This window comes from Ixodes scapularis, unplaced genomic scaffold (genome assembly GCF_016920785.2).
Source record: "Ixodes scapularis isolate PalLabHiFi unplaced genomic scaffold, ASM1692078v2 PGA_scaffold13__105_contigs__length_92229423, whole genome shotgun sequence".
In the NCBI taxonomy this organism is placed as follows: domain Eukaryota; kingdom Metazoa; phylum Arthropoda; class Arachnida; order Ixodida; family Ixodidae; genus Ixodes; species Ixodes scapularis.
In genome coordinates, this window is record NW_024609839.1 from 87,751,276 (window position 1) to 87,771,975 (window position 20,700).

Sequence of the window (20,700 nt, forward strand, 5' to 3'; positions counted from 1 at the left end):
CGAAACACGCGGGATGTACTCTTTTTCGCACGCTACTTATTATCTATATATTGGGAATAATTTGGGAGAAAATGGCGAGTGCAAGTGAGGGCGAAAGTTCGTTCAAACTTCCCGAGCTTCACGGCGTCACGTGTTGTAAGAACTTGCATGTCGACGCAGTATATGTCGCGTATTTGTTTTGTTCGGGTAAAGTGAGCTTTCCCATTTCACACGATCACACTTCTTGTGACAGTGCTGTGCTGCCAAATCACTACGTTTGTTGTCACGCGTTCAGCGCTGGCAGTAAAGCCTTTCAGCTAAGAAAAACAAAACAATTAACGGTGATGACCAAATAATTTAATAACAATATATATATAATTTGGGTCACTGGTTCGGCTATGTCTATTGATCTGTTGAACCACTTTTGTGGAAAATCAACAATCATAAAGATTGCGCCGGAGCTTCCCTGTAAAAAAAAAAACAAAAAAAAAAAAAACTAGTTAGAGTTGAATTCTAGAATATTTTTGTCCTGCGAATTTCAGTATCGCAAGCATTTGACCCGAACGTGTCTATTGGCGACGAACTGTTTTGGTGGTGTCACGTACCTCACAGGTACCCTCCTGTGACGCAGCTAGTAGGCACGGAGGGGCTATGTTAGTTTGCATTTACGCCGACTAAAAACGGTGTATTTATTAAAGAAACACGCATAACGTTTTCGTGGGTGGTCTTCCTAATAAATAACAGCACCTCGAAGTGGATTTTCGTCTTAAAAAAAAACTTTAAATGTGTAAAAAAGAAAAAGCCTCGAGCTTAGCATTACAGCTTGCGCGGCGCGCGTCAGGGCTATTCACAACCTTCCTTTTTTTTATTTTTTTTTTATTTTTTTTAGACCTGTGGAGGCTGCTGTAAAAAAGGGTTTTGTATTCACCAGAGTAAATGACGTGCTGTCTTCTTAAAGGGATACTACAACGAAATTTTGGCACTCATTTTCTGGTCTATGTGTGTTCAAAAGAGCAGTATCACATGGAACATACCAATATCTTGTTAAAAAAGCCTCGAAAAGGAATTTTAAAACGAATTAAACGATTAGCAAAGAGCACCTGGTGGATGTCGCTAACGCCTCGTTTGTAATGCTCGTCTAGGAACCTTGACAGCTAGTGACGGAGGTTGTCTCGTCTCCGGCCACGACGAGAGAAGGGGGGAAGGAGGAACCCCCCTCTTCCCGAGAATCCCTTTTGTGTGTCGCAGAAGTCGCTATTGTCCCCCTAGAAGATTATAGCAGATTAACCCGTCACTCAAAAATCATACAAAAGCAGCCGCTTCGGTGGCTGGAACGACTAGGCCATCCTCTCGACGTCAGCCTCGCCGTAGCTTTGCTCGTCTTGAGACGACCTACGTCACGATTGCGTTGGATGTCACGTGCTCTAAGCTGGGCCTTCTCCGAGCGCTTGCCAGAGTGGGCCGTTTATAACGAAAAATACAGCCACCAGGATCAAAATACAAACGTGCGATTGTCATTTACGGATATTGTGGATCATATTCAACCTATTTTTGAACACGACGGGAATATTTCAAATTTCGTTGAAGTATCCCTTTAAAGGGATACTGAACCGAAATTTCGAACTTACAAAACAAGGATGGACAGATAGGCGGGACGATGCAAAACCCCAAAACATCACTCATACAGCGATATCTCTAACGGATCGCCGTATTTTTAGAAAAGAAGCGCCCGACTAAACCCGGCCGACGAGGCCGACAAGGCAAGGCACGTCACGATTCTTATTCCCTCTCCTCCTCACTACGTCCCGTGTCAAGCTGGTGAACCGAAGCGAGGAGGAGAGAAGCGAGGCCGCTCCCCCTCATTCTCAAATTCTCCCGGAGGACAGTGATGTCAGAGGCCTCGCTTGATCGCGCCCTTCTTTTCGAAAAGTGCGGCCATCCGTTTGAGATATCGATGTACGAGCAATGTTTCGGAGTTCGTAGAGTCCCGTTCAACGCTTCTAGAGCCTTATTTTGCGAAATTCAAATTTCGATTCAGTATCCCTTTAACTGTGCACGCGTGCACAGTTGTGTTGCAAAACGCCGCACACTTGTTTTAGCTACATTGAGCTTGCCGACACCTACAGTTCTATGCACGTGTGACTCGACAGTTGCTGCCGAGCAGATGCTCGTCTGCAAATGACGCTTCGCTCCTCCCGAATCTAATACGTGGTAAAAAAGTTTGTCACATCAGGACTTCTGCTCGAGAGAAAAGAAGAAATTTTCCTGATTTCTTAAATTATCGGCTAAGGCCCGGTAAATTCGGGCGATTTATTGTTTGTTCTATTTTATTATTTTCCCAAAAACTGTTTACAAATTTAAAATCGCTCGCTAAGAAGTGCATCATGTATTATGCTCATTTGGGTCCGCAATATTAAACATACAAACGGTAGTAATTTATAGCAGGTGTATTTCTCATTTTCTGGGACCCTGAAGTGTCACCGACTTACTAGATTGAAGACTTCGATCGCGAGAGTGTCTCGCACGTTTCGCGTCCACCGGGTGGATAAGCAGAGATTTAGTTGAAACGACTCCGGAAGCCAGACACCGCTTCTTCCTGCCAGTTATTTTGAGGAAATGTTCGTTTACTGGTTTTCAAAATTCAAAAAGGAATAGATTCGGAACTGACGAGGGACCAGCACTCACAGAACACAATAAAATCAACAGGATACAGGTAGTCGCTTTCACCGAAGTGTTTAGTACACATGCAAGGGGTTCTCAAAATTCGCTTTCCTATTTTCTATTGGATGAAACTTTTTTTTTCTAAGTTTTATTTTGTCCGAATCATAATAAAAAATACATCCTATTCCCCGTGGTCGATGCTGTAGGGGGTAAAGTGCTGGATATTCTATTTTCATCGTCCAGCTCTTTGTACTGGGGTAGAGAACAGCACACCGCGATCCGAGAACTTCGACACCTCAGCGCCGAAAGTGTTTGTTGGCACGACTACCCGCGTTCCACGTGCGGTTTTAAACTTTAGTAAAATGTCTTAATACAAATATCACTTCAGCAAATAAACGGAACGGGTGAAACAGGCCTTGCCGTGCACCACCCGAACAGCGCATGAAGCGATCCGATCAGCCGAGGGATCCAAGATCTGCGCGGTCTGTCCCAGACTGTCCTACCCGTGACGTCACGAACGATGATGCTGACGATAGCTAGAGAAGCGTCCTCTGTAGTTCGCGCACGCCACCAACACACGTGAGAAAAACCGAAAAGCCAACCACCGGGCGTGATGTCATACCCAGATGTTTCAGCTACCTTGCGCGTGACACGTGTGACTGCTCGGCGTGACACGTGTGACTGCTCGGCGAAAAGCACGGAAATGCATGATTTCCTTCTCGCACAGGACGTGACGGGAGAAGGGGTGTGTGGAAGGGTGGTGGTGGGGGGGGGGGGGGGGGGGGGGGGGGATTGCTCCAGTGCTATAGACGCTTTGCACACGCGCCAGAATACAGCCGCCATTGCTGACCTTCTCTTGTTTTACCGAGATACCGAGCCACTGAAATCGGTGTGGACGAGCCTCCACAACGGCCAATGCTGGGGAGAAAGACAGAATAAAATCTAGGATGGCAATGACGTAGCCTGCTATGGTAATAATGAAGGGAAGTAAACGTGAGAAGGGGAAACAAAAACTGAAGGTCAGTTATGGCGCGCCCATGCACAGCAGCTGCAAAGCGTCTATATTGAAAGCGCTGTTGTAGTACCTACTTGGCGCATCAATCTGAAGGAGGGCAAATAAAGACAACTTAAGCGTCTTTTTTTTTTTCTCTCCTCAAATACAGAACCGTTTTAGTTTTGCTTTAAACGTCCTACATTTGGTACATTTTCTACGCGACATATTTCTTGCTCACAACGTAGGCTGCGAGGTGATTGAGTATGTCAGCTTTTTACGGAACATTTAAAACATCAAAATGTACTCACGTGTTTCAGTACTTACTTTAGAAACCTCACACGACAGCTTCGTGCTTTAGCCTCCGTCCTTTTTAGCAGAGGCGTACCAACTTCTTTTTGAGTGGGAGAGCAAACCAGAACCCCCCCCCCCCCTCCCCCTCAGTGCCGGGAAGCGGTGCCTTTGGTATCCCTTGGGCGCCGCCGGATTGTTTCCCCTGCCCAGTGGCGACTGTTTCACGGGGCGGGGGGGGGGGGGGGCAAAACACGTCTTGCCCCCCCCACTCTGAAAACTGAGCAGGAAAAGCGCCCCCTTGCCCCCCCTCCCCCCTTTCCTTCCTTCCCCCCCCCCCCCCCCCCCCCCGGTTGGCACGCCCATGGTTAGAGATTGTAAAACTTGTAGTACGAGTCCATCACTGAATAGCTACATTTTGTGCACTCCACGCCGTCTGCACGGATGGAGATATGGAAGGAAATGAGTGCGGAACGATTTGTGGAGAATTGTTCATCAAATCATTCGGCATTCATTCCGATAAAATGTAAGGTGTATTTTTAATATCATTCTTATTTTATATAAAAAAGTCATTATAATTTTGCCGCTTTAATCACAGTCGTGCGTTTCTGTTGCAGACAGAACCGCAACAAATTGTTAATGAGAATAGTCAATTGTCATAACCAGTCGTAATAAAAGTAGGTACCGAGAAAACCTAGAATCGAGATGAGTTTAGGCTACTTAATATACATCCGAAGTCGAATAAATGTCAGTTGTTTCAGACGGAAAAATCTGCGCGCGAAGAAATAGTGCCATCTGGCTATTTCGGTACACACAAACACAGGGAAGCAGGCACACGGACGCACACACGCACACACAAACATTTAGCTTTTCACCGTAAAGTGAACCATCAAAAAAAAAAAGGAACAGAGACAGAGCTACTCAGACAGAGCTCCTTTCTTTTGTTCGGTACCGTACCCAGACCTGTGCCAGCGTGTTGTTTGCTTGCTTCGACCAGGTGTACAGCATCCTGTGCGTGCTGTCCCAGTACCAGGAATACGCCGTCGGGCGGAGAGCGCTGTGCCAGACAAGCCACGTCTCGGTGAGCCCCACTGTCCCGCTTGTACCGACGCCATCTTGTCTGACTGACACTAAGCACGACTAACTTAGCCGAATTACTCCAAAAGCCTGTAATTCTTTTCTTTATTTTTTGGGGGAATAAAGTGCGTCGCGAAATATACAATGCAACTTTGCGCTATAAAAGAAGCCTGAAAAATCAGCGCATACACAAACATACTTAGAGATGGTACAACATAATTAGGGTTTTGTGTATTGGGATAAATCCGGAAAACAAAATCCGCGCTTAGAAGTCACAACGACAAAATAAAAAGCAAAAACGACGGTGTTTTGCAAATACACTCTGTAACCGCTCATTCACACTGGAAGCGGATCCGCGTTCGCGAAGCGGTTGCGAACGCGGTTGTATAAAGACCCAGTGCAATTGCACGCGCACTCGATGACATCAAGTGCGCGTGCATTTGTACTGGATCTTTATACAACCGCGTTCGCAACCGCTTTGCGAACGCGGATCCGCTTCCAGTGTGAATGAGCGGTAAGAGCACAGGGTCAGTGGTCCTGAGGAGATGCTGCTTCAGTTTCCTTTTAAAATCTAGAACTGTTGACAAAAAGTTAGCGCGTCGAGGTGGATCATGGTAGTCAGACTTTATTTTCTTTTTGAATTTTTAAAATATATGAACACAGTAAACTAAACTCCGAATTTCAAAGAATTGGGAACCTAACACAAATAAGTTGCGATAAACCCCAAAGTTTCAGCAAAAATAATATTCAAAAAGCCCGAAATATTCGACGAAAAATAAACTCCGGAAAACACCACCCGAATTTCTCGAGAAATAAACTCCGATAAACACGGAATCCTCAAAGCAGATCCAGCATATCCCAGCGTGTGTCTCCAGCAAAAATTGTGCTGGATTCGGTTTGGGTAGGTACAGATTGCTCGGAGCGGGGCATAAATGATCGATATACCACTGTTCTATTCTTTCTTTAAAAATAAAATCTCTTTGGTGAATCTGTGCCACATGAACTGCCTCCGAAAATGGGCCTTTCACAACGTGGGAGACTGTAGTCCCTGTGGGTCGCAGCGGCAATGACATGGTTTTTAGCCCCCTGTGCATAGAAAAAAAATAGACAGGATGTTTTAGGCTTAAATTTGTCTTCTAAAACCTGCTCATGAAATTTCAGTACGATAAATGCACCATCGTGACACGTTTGTGCAGTTTCAATGCACTTCGTTCCTTGGTTTATTCGTAGGAACATTTTTTCCGCCTAAATAGTGGTTCGACGCATTCTGTAGAAATCTCAAACTTCCACTGACCGTGCGTTTACTTGGTGTCAAAGTGCAGCTTCCTTCATGGGAAGAAATAGTTCAACGAACTTGCCAGGATAAACTGCCCAATGTCTTAGCACTTCGCAGACGACCGAGTCAACAATGGCTGTAATTTGCCGCCAGATCCCAACGAGCGCAGCGAGCAGACGACGCATTATTTCGTCCGCTCGCACGCGACACCATACTGCAATAAGTGTGAGACATTTTTTTATTTCGTTTTGTACGCTAATAATCGCTAGAAAGAGTTTCTTGGTGACGTAAAACCAGACAATGCTCAAACACGTATTAACTCCGACGGTTGTAGACAATCAAATGTATTTGATAAATCGCCACTCAAAACTTGCACGTTTCCACTTCCTAAAACCAATGTCTCTAATGGGTGCCAGCGGTGACGCTCTTTCAAACCCTATGTCGGCTACGTTCTTTTTCTTTTTTTATGCGAAAACATTAATTGTTTTATGGAGCGAGCCGACGTCATCAGCTTTGAAATTGCGCCAAACAAGTGAAGGCAGCTCCCAGCTATGAAACCACGCGAAAGGCTAGCCAACGTCACCTAAATTCCCCGATCCCAAAGTAGCGGAGTAAAGTTGATGGAATTTGGCTTCGGTCCCATTGGCTGGCGCGCGTCGACGAGGCTCCCATTGGCCGCTGCGCGTCAGTTTCAACGACTGCCACCCCATGGCGCTGCGTCTCCGCCAGCGCGCCGCTAACACGAAACGTCCAAAATCATGCAGTATAGAGGTTTTTTTTGCGCGACACAGGGGACAATTACAAGCGAGTAGACACGGACAAGCGCAAAAAACCTCTATACTGCATCATGAACCAACTAGGCCAACAACAAGTTTTAATTGTCCAAAATCATAGCGGCGAGGAGAGGCGCCCTCTCCTGGCCGGCAGAGCGCACCGCTCTGCCGTCGACGCAAATACGCAGCAGACGAAATAAGCGAGCGGAAGAATGACGTGCATGCTTTCGCATTCACAACTCATAAGAAGTGCTTAAGTGTACCTCCAGCCTTTTTTTCTTTCTCCCAGATTCCAACATTGTCAACATGCAACGGAGCCGCGGACCGGTCGGGGTTCGGTCGCGTGGCGTCTTGGCCCGCCGGGCGACTGACTCACAAGTTGGGGCTCCAAGTCCCATCCCACGCCTCGCCCACGACGAACGGCACACCAGGTATTACCGACGGACGAACCCACTCGTGTCGCTGCTCCCAGTTCGATCAACACCACTACGTACTCACACCCTATTTACAAGCGAGCCCGTGTTCGCGCAGAAACACGATTCTGGCGAGATGAAGCATCTGCGCATGCGCAGTGCCGACAGCAGCGCCACCGTAGTGGCGCGACGTCAAAGTTGAATTGGCCCGTGAGGGAATGAAAAAAAACAAAAAAAAAACAGAACGTGGCTTATTATTAGGGTTCCATGTTTTCGGTATATACCGATAAGCACCGAAAATAAATCCTCGCGGCGGTTTTCTCTGATTCGATGAAAACCGAAAAAAAAAATTAACTTCCCTAAAAAAAGAGAAAAACAAGCAGCGTTAGTTTTACAGGAAGACAATCTTCGACCCTACTTTCTTTCCTTTTTCTCTCGCTAACCACACAGAACTGTCCTTGGGATTTTTTCTGTCTATTGAAACCACGTCCCTGGCCCCGTTCCTTTCTCTTATCTTTACCAGCATTACTGGAGAAAGTGTCATAATTTATATCTTCAATTATGTTCTCTCCGGTAATTATACACTCGCTTTATACAACACAAGCCCGACAAATACCGATTTTTCTCCGGCATTGATATTAGACACCGAAAACCACCGATTCAAAGGGAAAAGAATAAACACCGATAAATACCGCCGAATCTGAAAAAAAAAAATACCAAAAACACGGAACTCTATAGTTATCATATTCAGGCTTCATACCTCGTGATTCGTTCCTCGGATTTCTCATCGGCTCATCCCGCAATTTGATTGGCTGCACGTAGTTAAAGGAGCTGTGCAACGATTTTAACGTTGAAAGAATTGGCAGCATCCACTTTTTACATTGTTTATCTTGTCAGAAAGGACAGAAAACGCATCTCCTTCCTTCGAAATGTTGCGATTCCGTTGCGTAATCGCGAGGCAAAAGTTAGAATATTTCCCGACCTGAAGCCGCGAGCGGCGGCCATGAGAACCACGCGGTATGACGTCAATGGGGGACTCGTAAAAAAATAAGAATTTGTGCAAACACCTGCTCGATAAAACGCAATTTTTCCATAAATCTTGTCGTTCCAACATAAATATAAATGCGTCAAAAACCTGGTATCATGGACTAAGCTTCTACTATACGGAGGTTTAGTGGCGCCATCTATCCTAGGTCAACAAAACCGTTGCTCTATCTGCTACCGCGGAGAGCCGCCAGAAGCCGGAAGGGGAGGGGGCAGAGCCGGACGGGGATGGCCGGAGGAGACTTTCCTCCTTTCGCCATGTTGTTCGCGCTGCCCAAGCACGTGGTCACGCGGTCGCGAGCGGGTGAGTTCTCGCTGCTCACTGATGACTCTAGAGAGAGCTTCACCAGAACCCTGCGCAAACCCCATTGACGTCACAGCGCACGTGACTCGGAAGATGGTGAACGAGTTGAGAGGTGCCGAAAACCTCAATCTTTGTCCATTTTTAAAATAAAAACAAGGACATGTAGGCAAGTGTTTTTTTGTTCTTAACTTCAGAGAGGTCGAGACACCAACTCTCAAATTATTTAAGCAAAGCACTCAAATTGTTGCACAGCTCCTTTAAAACCGCAAAGGGGGCGACATGCCCGCCTGCTATCTTGAAGTGATCCAGGCGGCGCTAGCGTCGACGCGCGAGTGCGGAAGGGCGAGAAATAAAGACAAAAAGATACGCACGGGAAAGGAGGAATGCCCACGATGGTCAGAGCGCAGTGGACGCCAGACGCGTGCTTGTCGCAAATCAAGTAACGCCAAAAGCGAAGCGGCACAACCTTCATCGTCTTTCTTCGAGAATATTCTCTGCTGCTCAATCAATCGGAGGGCAAGTCGTCCGCTTCTTGCGCAGGAGTTGCGGTGACGTCAGAACGATGCTGAGCTCGGATTGGCTTGGATTGAAAGGAGAGTGAGTAGACTTCGATCCTAGATGCCTAGAAGACTACCCGCAATGTTTTTTGTTTTTTTTCTTTTTTTTTTTTTTTAAATCAGCCAATAAGAGCTTTGCCTTCTGACACCATCGCAACCCCCGTGCAAGAAGCAGACGAATTTGCCCTCTGCATTGAAAGCAGTAGGTACACGATGACAATGCGTTTTTTTTTTGTATGTGTGCGTGTGTGTTTTCTTGGAGCGGAGCAAGCTATCGACGTCGTGCGAGTTCGAAAAAAGCAATAAAAAAAGATTAAAAAAAGTGTGCGCGCTAGAGGAGAGGGAAGAAGATAGTGATAACGTTTAGGAGAGAGGGGGGGGGGGGAGGGTTAGAGAGGCGCAGACCGTGCCATTTATACTTCGTTTCAGCTTCGGTCCGAGCGCGGCCAATGTTATGAGCCAAAAGGCCAATCAAACAGCGAAAGAGGCACAACGTCATGGCGTGCTCTCTGCGCTTGATAGGACTAGCCGGCGGAGGAGCGCGCACATAGAGACGGCGAATAGCGGCTGGTCCTATCAACTGCAGAGAGCACGCCATGACGTTGTGCCTCTTTCGCTGTTAGTTTGGCCCTTCGGCTCATAACATTGGCCGCGCTCGGACCGAAGCTGAAAGGTTTCCTCTGGATCTCTCTCGACGCCATCCCACCCGGGTGCTGGCCCGAAGCCCCGAGGGTTTAGGTTCATCAGTATCAGGAACAGCGTACCATCACGATCAATAGCGATTTTTTGTCGACTGTGTTTCCCCCTCCGCTATAGTCGGAACTCTACAGCCAAGGCCTTTCGGCACGCAGGCGCAGTGGCGGTTTCTTCGTAGCGGAGGGTTAGCTGAGGGGGAAAAACGGTCTACCAAAACTCGCTAATAGAGAGTTTTCATAGATCGTACGCTCGAGCTTCGATTCGCTAGCGCGAGCTCGTCACGTCACTTCGAAGCATGCATTGAACAGGCCCTCTCTCCGCAGCGCACGATCTGAAACTTTAAGTTCCTGTATGAGTGTGGATCTTATCGATTGTTCCGTTGTGCATAAAGGAGCTTTGAGGACGAGACATTTCGTCTCCAGCTATCGTTGCACCACTCACCATTTCTGGATCTTCTGCTAGCAAAAAACGGTTGGCGGAACCGCGAAACTGTTGGCCAAGGACCAGGAGTGTTTTTTCGCTAGCAGTGTGCTCGCAAAAATAGCTGGCATAAATAGAGTTTTAGTAGATCGTATTCAAGGGCTCGCTAGCGCTACGGGCGCACGCTACAGAGCACGCATCGAAGTGGCAGCGCGAGCTCCCGCTACACATAGCGTTGCCTGAAAACACGATCTACTAAAACTCTCTAATATTTCATTAGGGGAACTTTCTTATTAGCAAGTTTTAGTAGATTGTTCATATGACTCTAATAACAATACCCGGTACTCCACCGGTGCCTTTGCGCGTGCATCATGTTGCAATCGGAGGTGCGGGAACGATCTACCAAAACTGCCTAATAGTTCCATCGCGCGAGTTTTGAGAGAGCAAATAACCGCAAATCCGAACGCATAAGAGGTTACCGCGGTGGGAGCATAGGCGATCTTTCGCTCCCTGGAACATTCAAAGCAACACGCCACAACAGAAATCAATCGCAAACTTTCACGCAGCGAGCTTCGCGTCGCTCTAAGCTATAATCGCGCGATAACCATTCCACCACTTACCCCAGTTTATGCATAACCCACGCGAGAAAAATCAGTCGCGAAAGGAATATTGCAATTGTTTGCTCCGTCACGCATGCATAAAATGCCGAGCGCGCTGTCGGCGCACGCAGACGTCCCGGAAGTGAGGGGCGGCGCAACGAGCGCAAGAGTTTGCTTGCCTTAAAGGGGTACTCCACCGATTTTTTGAGCTACCTCAACTAACTATATTTTCTGACTCCCCGGCCTTTACTCTCTCCCGTATGCTATTTAGAATCGCGAAATTCATAATAGTTATTGCGAAATCGGCAAATGAAAATGATGCAAAAACCAACATTCAAATATACGCGCGCTTTTCAGGGCCGTGACGTCAGTGGCAGGCAGGCTTGCCAGTCGAGCAAGCAGCCAAAAAATAGAATATGCCAATCATTTGTTCCGTGCTGGAGCGCGGGTACTGCAGCGAGTTTCCCAAGCATTCATTTGACACTATGAAACTGCTTCGAATCAGTTTAAAACAAAATCTACAGCCCAAAGAGTGAACCCCTGCCTTCCACTGACGTCACTTTTTCATTGTTGCCAGTAGAGACTTCGAGCTTGAAAAACACGGCGAGGACCAAAACTGTAAATTCAATAACTTCGCGAAAAAACAATATTTTGATCTAATATTTGGGATACTATTTTCGCGACGTTTGTTGGTTAGTTTAGCAAAATTTCAAGCAAATCGGAGACAATGAAAAAATCGGTGGAGTAGCCCTTTAACCCCCCCCAGAAAAGGGAACCGCGTTTCTCTGCACGGGTGAATAAACTATGCATTTCTCTATGAGCCAAAGCCCATCTAAGCCTAATATCGTGAAAGTGAGAACCAACGTTACTAAAACACTCAGTTGGGAAGCTCGCCCCTGAAACCAGGGCCGTTGGCGTTCACCGAGACCAAGCAAAATACGATAACAGCGCCACCCTTTAGCGACCAGTTGAAACATGAAAGTTGCTTTATATGGCTACTGCAAGATGGCCCTGCGAGATGGCGCCACCGGCCTTTCCGTGACTCGACGGAACCAGTAAGTACAGCCGTGCAGTTCACGGAGTGGCCGCTGCGGGTGAAATGGCAGCGTTGCGATCGCCATTAGCTCGGTGCTGGGATAAGGATCGGCGCCACTATATCAGAGTAGGCTCTATGGCAGTTTCCCAACGGAGTGGTTCTATAGAACCACTCCGTAGCAACTTCTGTTTTTCATTAATATAAATCCCACAAGCGTCCACAGCGTCAGTTCTTGCCAACGTTGCTATAGTAACGTTGGCAAGAACTGACGCTGTGGACGCTTGTGGGATTTATATTAATGAAAAGCAGAAGTTGCTACAGGCGAATACAATGCAGTTTCTCGTTTTTACGATTTCCGGCTTCGGTGGACGTCGGCCCACAGCTTATAGAGGCTTTTCTCGATTATTTTTTGATCCAGGTAACGTCATATTCTAACTCTTTCGCGTTCTATTCCAACCGCTAGCGCCACTTTCTGGCAGAGTTTGAGCTTCCCGCGATGCAGTTTATTCACCCGGGCCTAAAAACACGGTTTTCTTTTCTCGGGAACTCCCTGTACATGACTATCTCGCATAAAGAGTATTCCCCGAACTCTTCTGTCAGATTCCAAATGCGTAGTATTTAAACGGTCTGTACTTAGACCTTTGGCGTCCGCACTAAAGAAAGCAGTCTGCTCTCTAGAAGCGATCCAGGCGGCACTACGTCGACGCGCAGACGTCACCCGACACCATAACCCCGAGGCCACGTGACACCCTGGCATGACAATGTGACGGCTTTATATATTCACAAAAGCCTCTGTGTACATCAGTGGCGTCCTTGGTCTGTTCGCAAGAGGAGGAGCAAGAGGCCCTATTAACGCGATCTGCATTTAGAAGGTCTTCGGTAAATGCGAGACGGTTAATTGTTTCGCCCTTACCGATATCAGCGACACGCTCACATTAACTATTTTACTGAATCAAAATAACGACAAGCAGATCTTTAGTTAGAGGTTCCCTTTGAACTGCGCTATATCAAATTTATGTAAACATCTTAGACGCACGGCGATAAACAGTTGCAAAAGAGCAGTGAATGTTACTCTAAGTGCACCGTGTAGCGAGTAGAGCAACATCCACGTGCTGGGTTTAAAAGGCGGGGTGCGCCCAACTTTTCCAGAGAAGAGCCGAACCGGGCGAGGCTTCCAGCGTCCCCTGAGAAAACCGGAAGCCATCATACCGGAAGTGGAAGCGCCGGAAGCCTCTTTATTCGTGCAGGAAGAAGCGTCCAGCGGCGTGCACATCTCCACCGCCGAGACATCACTGCAACAGACCGACGAAGATGGAGTGATGGAGCGAGAAGGCAGTTTTCAAAAGGTACCTTCGAGCGATACGTTGTTGATGAACCGCTGCCGCAACGAGGACTACTTTCCGTGCTTCCTGAATCTGGGCACGATTAAATTGCTTCCCGTGTCTGTTGTTTTTTCTCTCCAAAATGCATCGATGCACGTGCGACGAAAATATTATTCGTGGCCATTCGATACGGGAAGAAATATAAAATAACCATATTATTGCAGTTCGGAAGTATATAATATTATTTATTGTTTTTTTGCAGGTAATTACTACAGAATAGATGGTAGACACGGGTCATAGCTTCTTAAAGCCACAATTTATTAATTCTCCACATTATATATATATATATATATATATATATATATATATATATATATATATATATATATATATATATATATATATATATATTGTTACGTTTTTAATTTACAAAAGGACGTCCATAACCAAATCAGACCAAATTAGAAGTGTGTCACGCGCCGTCTGCACGCGCTTCGTCGTCGTCCTCGGTGGGCTCTAGCACGCGCCCCGCCGCAGCACCGCTACAATATATATATATATATATATATATATATATATATATATATATATATATATATATATATATATATATATATATAACGGGCATGGTGGCGGGAGGCCGAAGGCGTGGGTATAAAACTGAGAAGAAAAAAACCCTTAGTGAAAAACAGCAACAACGGACGATTTAATCTTCGACGTTTCGGCCGGAGTCCGGCCTTCGTCAGGAAGATATATATATATATATATATATATATATATATGTGTGTGTGTGTGTGTGTGTGTGTGTGTGTGTGTGTGGGCGGTTTCATTTGGATTCAGGCAACGAGGTGCAGTCGTATATTTTTATTTTGCTTCAAATTTTTATATTTCGTGGCGCATGTTCCAAGAATAACAATCCTTTTTATTTTGATGTCCTGACATGTTTAGTTTCTGAGGAAAAAAAAATCTCAAAGAAGCGGGAAAGAACGACGAGATTTTGACGATTATCGTGTGTGGCGTTTTTTAATCACTCAATCTCAAAGTATTCAAAAGAGATCGTCTATAATTTTTTTTTAGTGTGATATATATATAAGGTTCGGATTTTTCGGTTTAAACCGATAAAAACCGATAAAAGTACGCCGAATTCATTTTCGGAATTTGGGTTTTAACCGAGAAAAGACAGTTTTTAGGTTCGACATTTTCAATTTAAACCAATAAAAACCGATAAAAGTACGTCGAATCCATTTTCTGAAATTTAGTTTTAACCGGAAAAGCTGACTTTGACCTTCCAGTCATAACGCAGAGCCGTGGCGAAAAAGTGGAACGACAATGTCTATCGAAACGTGTCCGAACGTATGGGATACACGGGTGCCATCACGACGTTTTGGTTTAATGTGCTTAAAGTGCGCATCATCGATCGGAACGTGAAGTCCGAAATGCCCCATGACTTCGCCATGTACGAGCCTGTTTTCAAACTCGTTGTAAGGAAGACTGACTTGATGCAAGCTCTGCATGGCGTATTGTGCTTCAAAACGTCGCACCGTGTCTCTTTTGGAGGTCACAATTGGTTGATTGGCCAATTTTGGCTCAGGCAGCGCTTCATCTCCTCAGCTTGCCAGTGTCCAGTGGCAGCGTTGAGAGGGCATTCTCGAAGCTCCGTGTCATAATAACAGGAAAGAAAGAGTGCGGATCAACGAGGAGAACCTGGGAAAGTACATGTGTGTGTGTGTACTATCATAAGATCACGGTAATCCTGATATAGAGAAGGTGAAGTTCCATGATTTTGGGCAGAGGCTTCATATCTGACTTGTTTGTACTTCTGAGTTTTTTTTTTTTCTTGCTTCTTTTACCGTTGCACACATTTGCCAAATAAAGTGTTCATTGCTTTTTCAATGTATCTGCGCCGTTATTCTTTGAGTGATCACAGATGTCAGAGCTAGAAGGATAATCTGATCCGGTGTCTGTTGGTGTTTATTTTATATTCACAGATAAAAAAAAAAAAATCCGCGCTGTTCCATCAAATTTTGCCAATGCCCGCGGGATAACCTCTTCACCTTTCTAATAAACCAATTTTTCTCTCTCTCCTCTGCGAACAATTGTGACCTAAACTGCGGATTTGTTTTTTACTCGACTATGTTGAGTTTTTTTGTTTTTTTTAATAGTACCATGAGTAGAACCTTTCACTGCCTTCCACATCATGTAAAGCTTGTGCCTTAAGCACGTACGAGGACTGAGAAATAAATGATGAAACTGAGAAGGTGAGTTTTAAGCCTCTAAATATTCGAAAAAAAATTATTCTGTTCTGTTATCAACATGAATTTCGCATTAAAAATATAAAATTTTGCATTTAAATATCTAGGTTTCTAATAGGATGTGTATTTTACTCTAATGTTTTACAGAATTACACTTCCATATTTCTAACGTAGTATAGATTATGTAGCGCATAGGGCCTCTCCAATCATGGCACTGGCGGAAATTGTCTGGAAACCCGCTTTCGGCAGTTGCGATTTTATAGTGTTTAGACGTTTGGAATTGCAAACTTGTTATTACACGCCTAACGACATTAATGTCTTTTATATGAGTATTTATTCAACGTCCCTTAGATTATTATAATAAAGAATAAAATATACAGCTATAACCTATAAACTCACCGTCAGCATTTTCTCTTTTTTTAAGCATATTTAGAGGCTTAAAACTAGTGCATATACCTCTAACGGAATGTATGCTGGCTAAAAGAAGAGTGTGAAAAAAAGGCAACGCGAAAAAAATTCTTTTGTTATACAGAATGCTGAAATTGAGCAAAAAGTTAAAACTTTTTTTGTTTCATAATTTATTTCTCAGTACTCATACGTGATTAAGACACAAACTTTACATATTGTGGAAGGCAATGAAAGGTTCTACACATGTTATTATGATAAAAAAAAAATACTAAACATAGTCCAATGAAAAAAATCCGCAGTTTAGGTCACAGTTGTTCGCGGAGGCATGTTTGGGGATTTTTACAAAGATTGGATTGATGAATAATACATAGTAGTTATAATGTCGTCTTACCTACTTGCATATAAATTACATTAAAAAAATATAGACGCTCTCTTTTAAGTACTTTGAGATTGCGTGATTCAAACACGCCACACACGACAATCGTCAAAACCTCGTCGTTCTTTCCCGCTTCTTTGAGATTTTTTTTTTCCTTAAATCAGAGATAAGCTTACATTCAAGGCCAAAGAAGGCAGGCCTGTAATAGTACTAAGCCGAGTTCCCGAGTCCATCTCGCGCTTATTCAGGTCAGATGCTGCTCCTAGCAGTTCGGTGTAAAGCGGTGAAGCCTGACGAACGCGCGCTGGTGAGAGACGGCACGGAGGCATACGGCCGACATGATAATCGAGTGACCTCACCAAGGGCACAGGACCCTGGTTCTGTCTTAGCAGAGCAGCCGCCATCCTACTACTTTAAGATGTTTTCTCGTCGACTAAACCAATCATGTGCAGCGAATGTGCCGCGACTCGCGCTCTTAGTACGGGTGTTCTTGGCTGTATGTGTTCGAGCCTTTAACTGTGGTCTGACCCCCCCTTCCCCCCCCCCCCCCCCACACGCACACACACAAAAAAAAAATCAATTGTACGGCGAGTAGAGACTCTGTGAGAATACATATTTGTACCATTTTCCGATCCCCCTACTTCTCCAGATATTAAGGCCGACCAACAATAAAACCTATTTTGCCTTGCAAGCCCATCTCGGCGCAGATGTGTCGCAATTTTTAGCAAAAAAAAAAAGAAAAGAAAGAAAAGGCAATCTGGCGCAAGATGTAGCAAGCTTCACTTCATGGCGCAATTTGGCGCCAATAGCGCAGCACTTCCATCGCTGTTATTATCATCTTTGCGGTTGCAATACATGCTTGAAGCTGACAATGCCGCCGGGTCGACTAACGCCAAATCAATTACAAAAAAAAAACAAAAAAAAAAAAAAAACAGATGAGCAGGTTTGGTTGGGTGAAGGGGTAAGAGTCCAAATTGACGCAAGAAGACATAACAGACAATTTACGGTAGTTATAGGCACAGCCATGTTAGCAAGTAAAGCTATCGCTGATAAATCGTCATCTTTCGAGATCCAAAACACTTGCATTCGCTGTGCCCGATTGATTCAGTCGGTGGTAGAAAACACAAAAAGCGCCATGACGGTGCACTTTTGGCGATGCTTGATTGGCTCCTCCGGATGGTAGATTCGGCTGGGGTCACGCAGTATAGCGCCCCAAGCGCCTTTCTTTGAAAGTACCGAATTCCAAGGAGTTCACCTTCCTTTAGGCAAAGCAGCACTTTCACCAGTGTCGATGATGCAAACAAAAATGCCACGTTTTTGTACGTTGTAAAACCTCCTCGTTTAAAAAATAACGCTATTCTATTCTATTTTATTCTATGTCGTGGCCTAATCTAATCGATCAAACCGCGCACAGACTGCCAACATGGATCCGGTGCAACTCCAAGAAAGCCTGGTGGGGAGTTCAAACCAGCAGCGTCCGGTCGACGAAGCCAAAGACTCGAGCCCGGGACGAGAGGACTCGACGCTAGTTAATACGATTCACGCCACCCATAACGTTCCAAACGCAAGTCCGGACAGGTAACGTTGGCACACCCTTTCTTCCCTGAACAAATCGAAACCACTCACAGCCCAGCCCCCCCTCCCCCTCCAATTTAAAGAAGGCGACGGAGCAACATTTAGCAAATGCAGCTAAAAATTAATACTCGACACCTTTTTCGTTTAATCTCGTCCCCCCAGCCACCTGGCAAACATATCCAATATGAGCAAAAAAAAAATATATATATATATTCAAGATGCAAACAGTAGAAAAATAGAGGCGAGGCAAAACTAAACTGGCCGACAGTCTACTGGCGTGGCGAGAGCAAAACAATGTTTTCGCTCACACTGGAAGTGATGACACTCAACTTGGCGGCGTCCATGTAAAGAAGGTTTATGCGAAATGTGAATAAGCTTTTCTCCCCATGCAATAGCAGTCGCAAAAGATGTCAGAAAAACGAGCAGCGTTGAACCCCCTCAAATCACGGCCTCAACAGGGGGCCACGTGATCTGGCGCCGATCTGTTTTACAGTACTGCGCATAGGAGCAAACGCAATCACCATGCGTTAGTAACGTGTGCTCCATGCCGCACGTCATCCCTATGTGCCAATCCAAGATGCAGTTTGACCTCCACGCATGCGCAGTGTGGAACACGCGGCGCTAACGGACGGTGCTTGCGTTTGTTCGCATGTGCGACACCAAAACTCACTTATATGTCGCCAACGCCCATCACAGTCAAAAGACACGCTGTTCGCTGCTGACACGACGACAGCATTATCTGCCAACATGCCTCCAAATGTATTCGAAACATCTTTACTTCCTACATATGCTTTAAATGTGACTCAAAACAGTTGAGTCGATTGCTGGGCTAGTTGGTTTTGGAATTTGGAATACATTTTAGCGCTCAAAAAACAGGGACAAAGAGGCGAGAAACAGACTGAGGCTGAGGGAGCAGAAACTTAAAGTAGGAAATTATCGGGACGGTCATCTGTCTGATCATTGTGAAAGGTGCAAGTGTATGCCGTTGTTTTCCGAGAGCAAGATTCTGGCACGGCACAAGGAAAAAACTGTGAGGGAGATAATCGAGGCAGATGAGATTAGGAAGGGTGGTGCAGCATGTGTCAGCGTGGCCTCAATTGATTTACTGGACAAGGAGCGTGCGTTCCTCAATGACGCGGCCTGGCACCGGGTTGGCTAGTGACGGAGCAAAATCAGAAACTCGGATGGTATAAAAGTGTCGTTTCACGTAATAAAATCAGTTGTTAGTAGCGCACTGTGCTGTCTGTTTCTCGCCACTTTGTCCCTGTTTTTTGAGCGCTAAAATGTATTCCAAATTCAAAACAGTTGTTGCGTTACCAACATGGCAGGACCTTAAAAAAAAAAAAAAAAAGTCACGCCTCATACAGTGCTTGCAGACTGTCCTTTGTACGATGACTTTACAGCGTGACTGCAGCTTTGAGGTTCGGCTGTTCCCGTTGCAGCAGCGATGGGACACGGGTACTCGAAATGCCCGTCGAGGCATCGATCGTCGCAAGTCCAAATTGAGCGCTCACGCAGTGCTCGCGTTCAATCTGTACGAACCGCGTTTGATCATCGTCATTAGGGGGAAAGTCACCATGACTGTGTCGTCAAGTTTTGCAAGGAAAAGACTGAAGAAAAAAAAAAATCCCAATTCTATTCTCGGAATTACACATCGACAAATGAGTTTCTTGGTCGGCAAAGCTGTGTAGGAGCATACTAGCTGGAGTCGCACTCGTGGTAGTAAGACCGCGTAAAGTGATAGATATTCCTGCGCTACATCTTGCGCGGCCCTTTTTTAGTGAACGTTGGAGTTGAGGACAACGGTTCGAAGGTCCTCACGCAGTTATAATTGCAATTAGATTGTTTCACAAAGAAACAGAATATAAAGGGTATGTTGAAGTTTTGTGAGACCATAACAGTGGTATCCTAATCTTTGCTTAGGGATGGGGGCGGTATTTACTCTATTAGACTCCACTCCTTGTGGAATACGAAGCACATGTAGAGTGGTTTTTGACTGGGCCATTATGAATGTGACACCCAACGGGCATTGTGGAAGCAATTAAAATGGCGGGAACGACCCAAATATGTGTGTTGTACGTTGCGTACAAATTCTCGCAGGTATGTGCTCGAAAGTCTATCAATTACTACAAATTACTGAAGCCCTTGATTGCCCCTTGTTTGCAGAGGAAGCCCCATCCATCAAGAGATTCACTGAGTCCATCAAGTCGAAGTTGTTATAAACAATCAAAGTCGTCTAGCGTTGAAAGACCGCGGACATCAAAGCTCATATCTCGTCGTGACCCCTCAACCCCTCCTCGAAATATAATAAAGGTGTATTCTACCGAGCCTGCCACGAGGTTTGGTTTCGTCTCTTAATTGGTTGAACATTTTAAATATCAGAGTGCCATAAGAAACACTTCCTTTGTTATCTGAGGCTGCATTTCTTAGAGCGGCACTTCCAAGAATCCATTTATGATTTTAAGTAAATGTTGGAAAAAAAATAACTTCATTGATCTTTTTGGTGCATTAATTTGAGCCTGGTCCCAATTACATTGTCGATCACGTTTTGTTAATTAAGACTGTTAGGCATTCATATTACATTAAAGAAAGCTTTTTTTAGTGGAGACAATCCTCTCTGATGAACGTAATCAAAGCTTATCCTGGTAGA

The 20,700-nt window shown here is 45.2% G+C and overlaps 1 protein-coding gene across 1 annotated transcript in view; it reads left to right on the forward strand.

The window, feature by feature from the left end:
- The window catches only part of LOC121046736, an 80,477-nt gene extending 66,758 nt beyond the window's left edge, over positions 1 to 13,719 (forward strand). The window contains exons 6-9 of the mRNA XM_042289704.1: positions 4,920 to 5,003; positions 7,338 to 7,479; positions 13,267 to 13,463; positions 13,702 to 13,719. Coding sequence (XP_042145638.1) covers positions 4,920 to 5,003; positions 7,338 to 7,479; positions 13,267 to 13,463; positions 13,702 to 13,719 — 441 coding nt within the window. The remainder of the gene's footprint in view (positions 1 to 4,919; positions 5,004 to 7,337; positions 7,480 to 13,266; positions 13,464 to 13,701) is intronic.
- Positions 13,720 to 20,700: the final 6,981 nt, after the last annotated feature.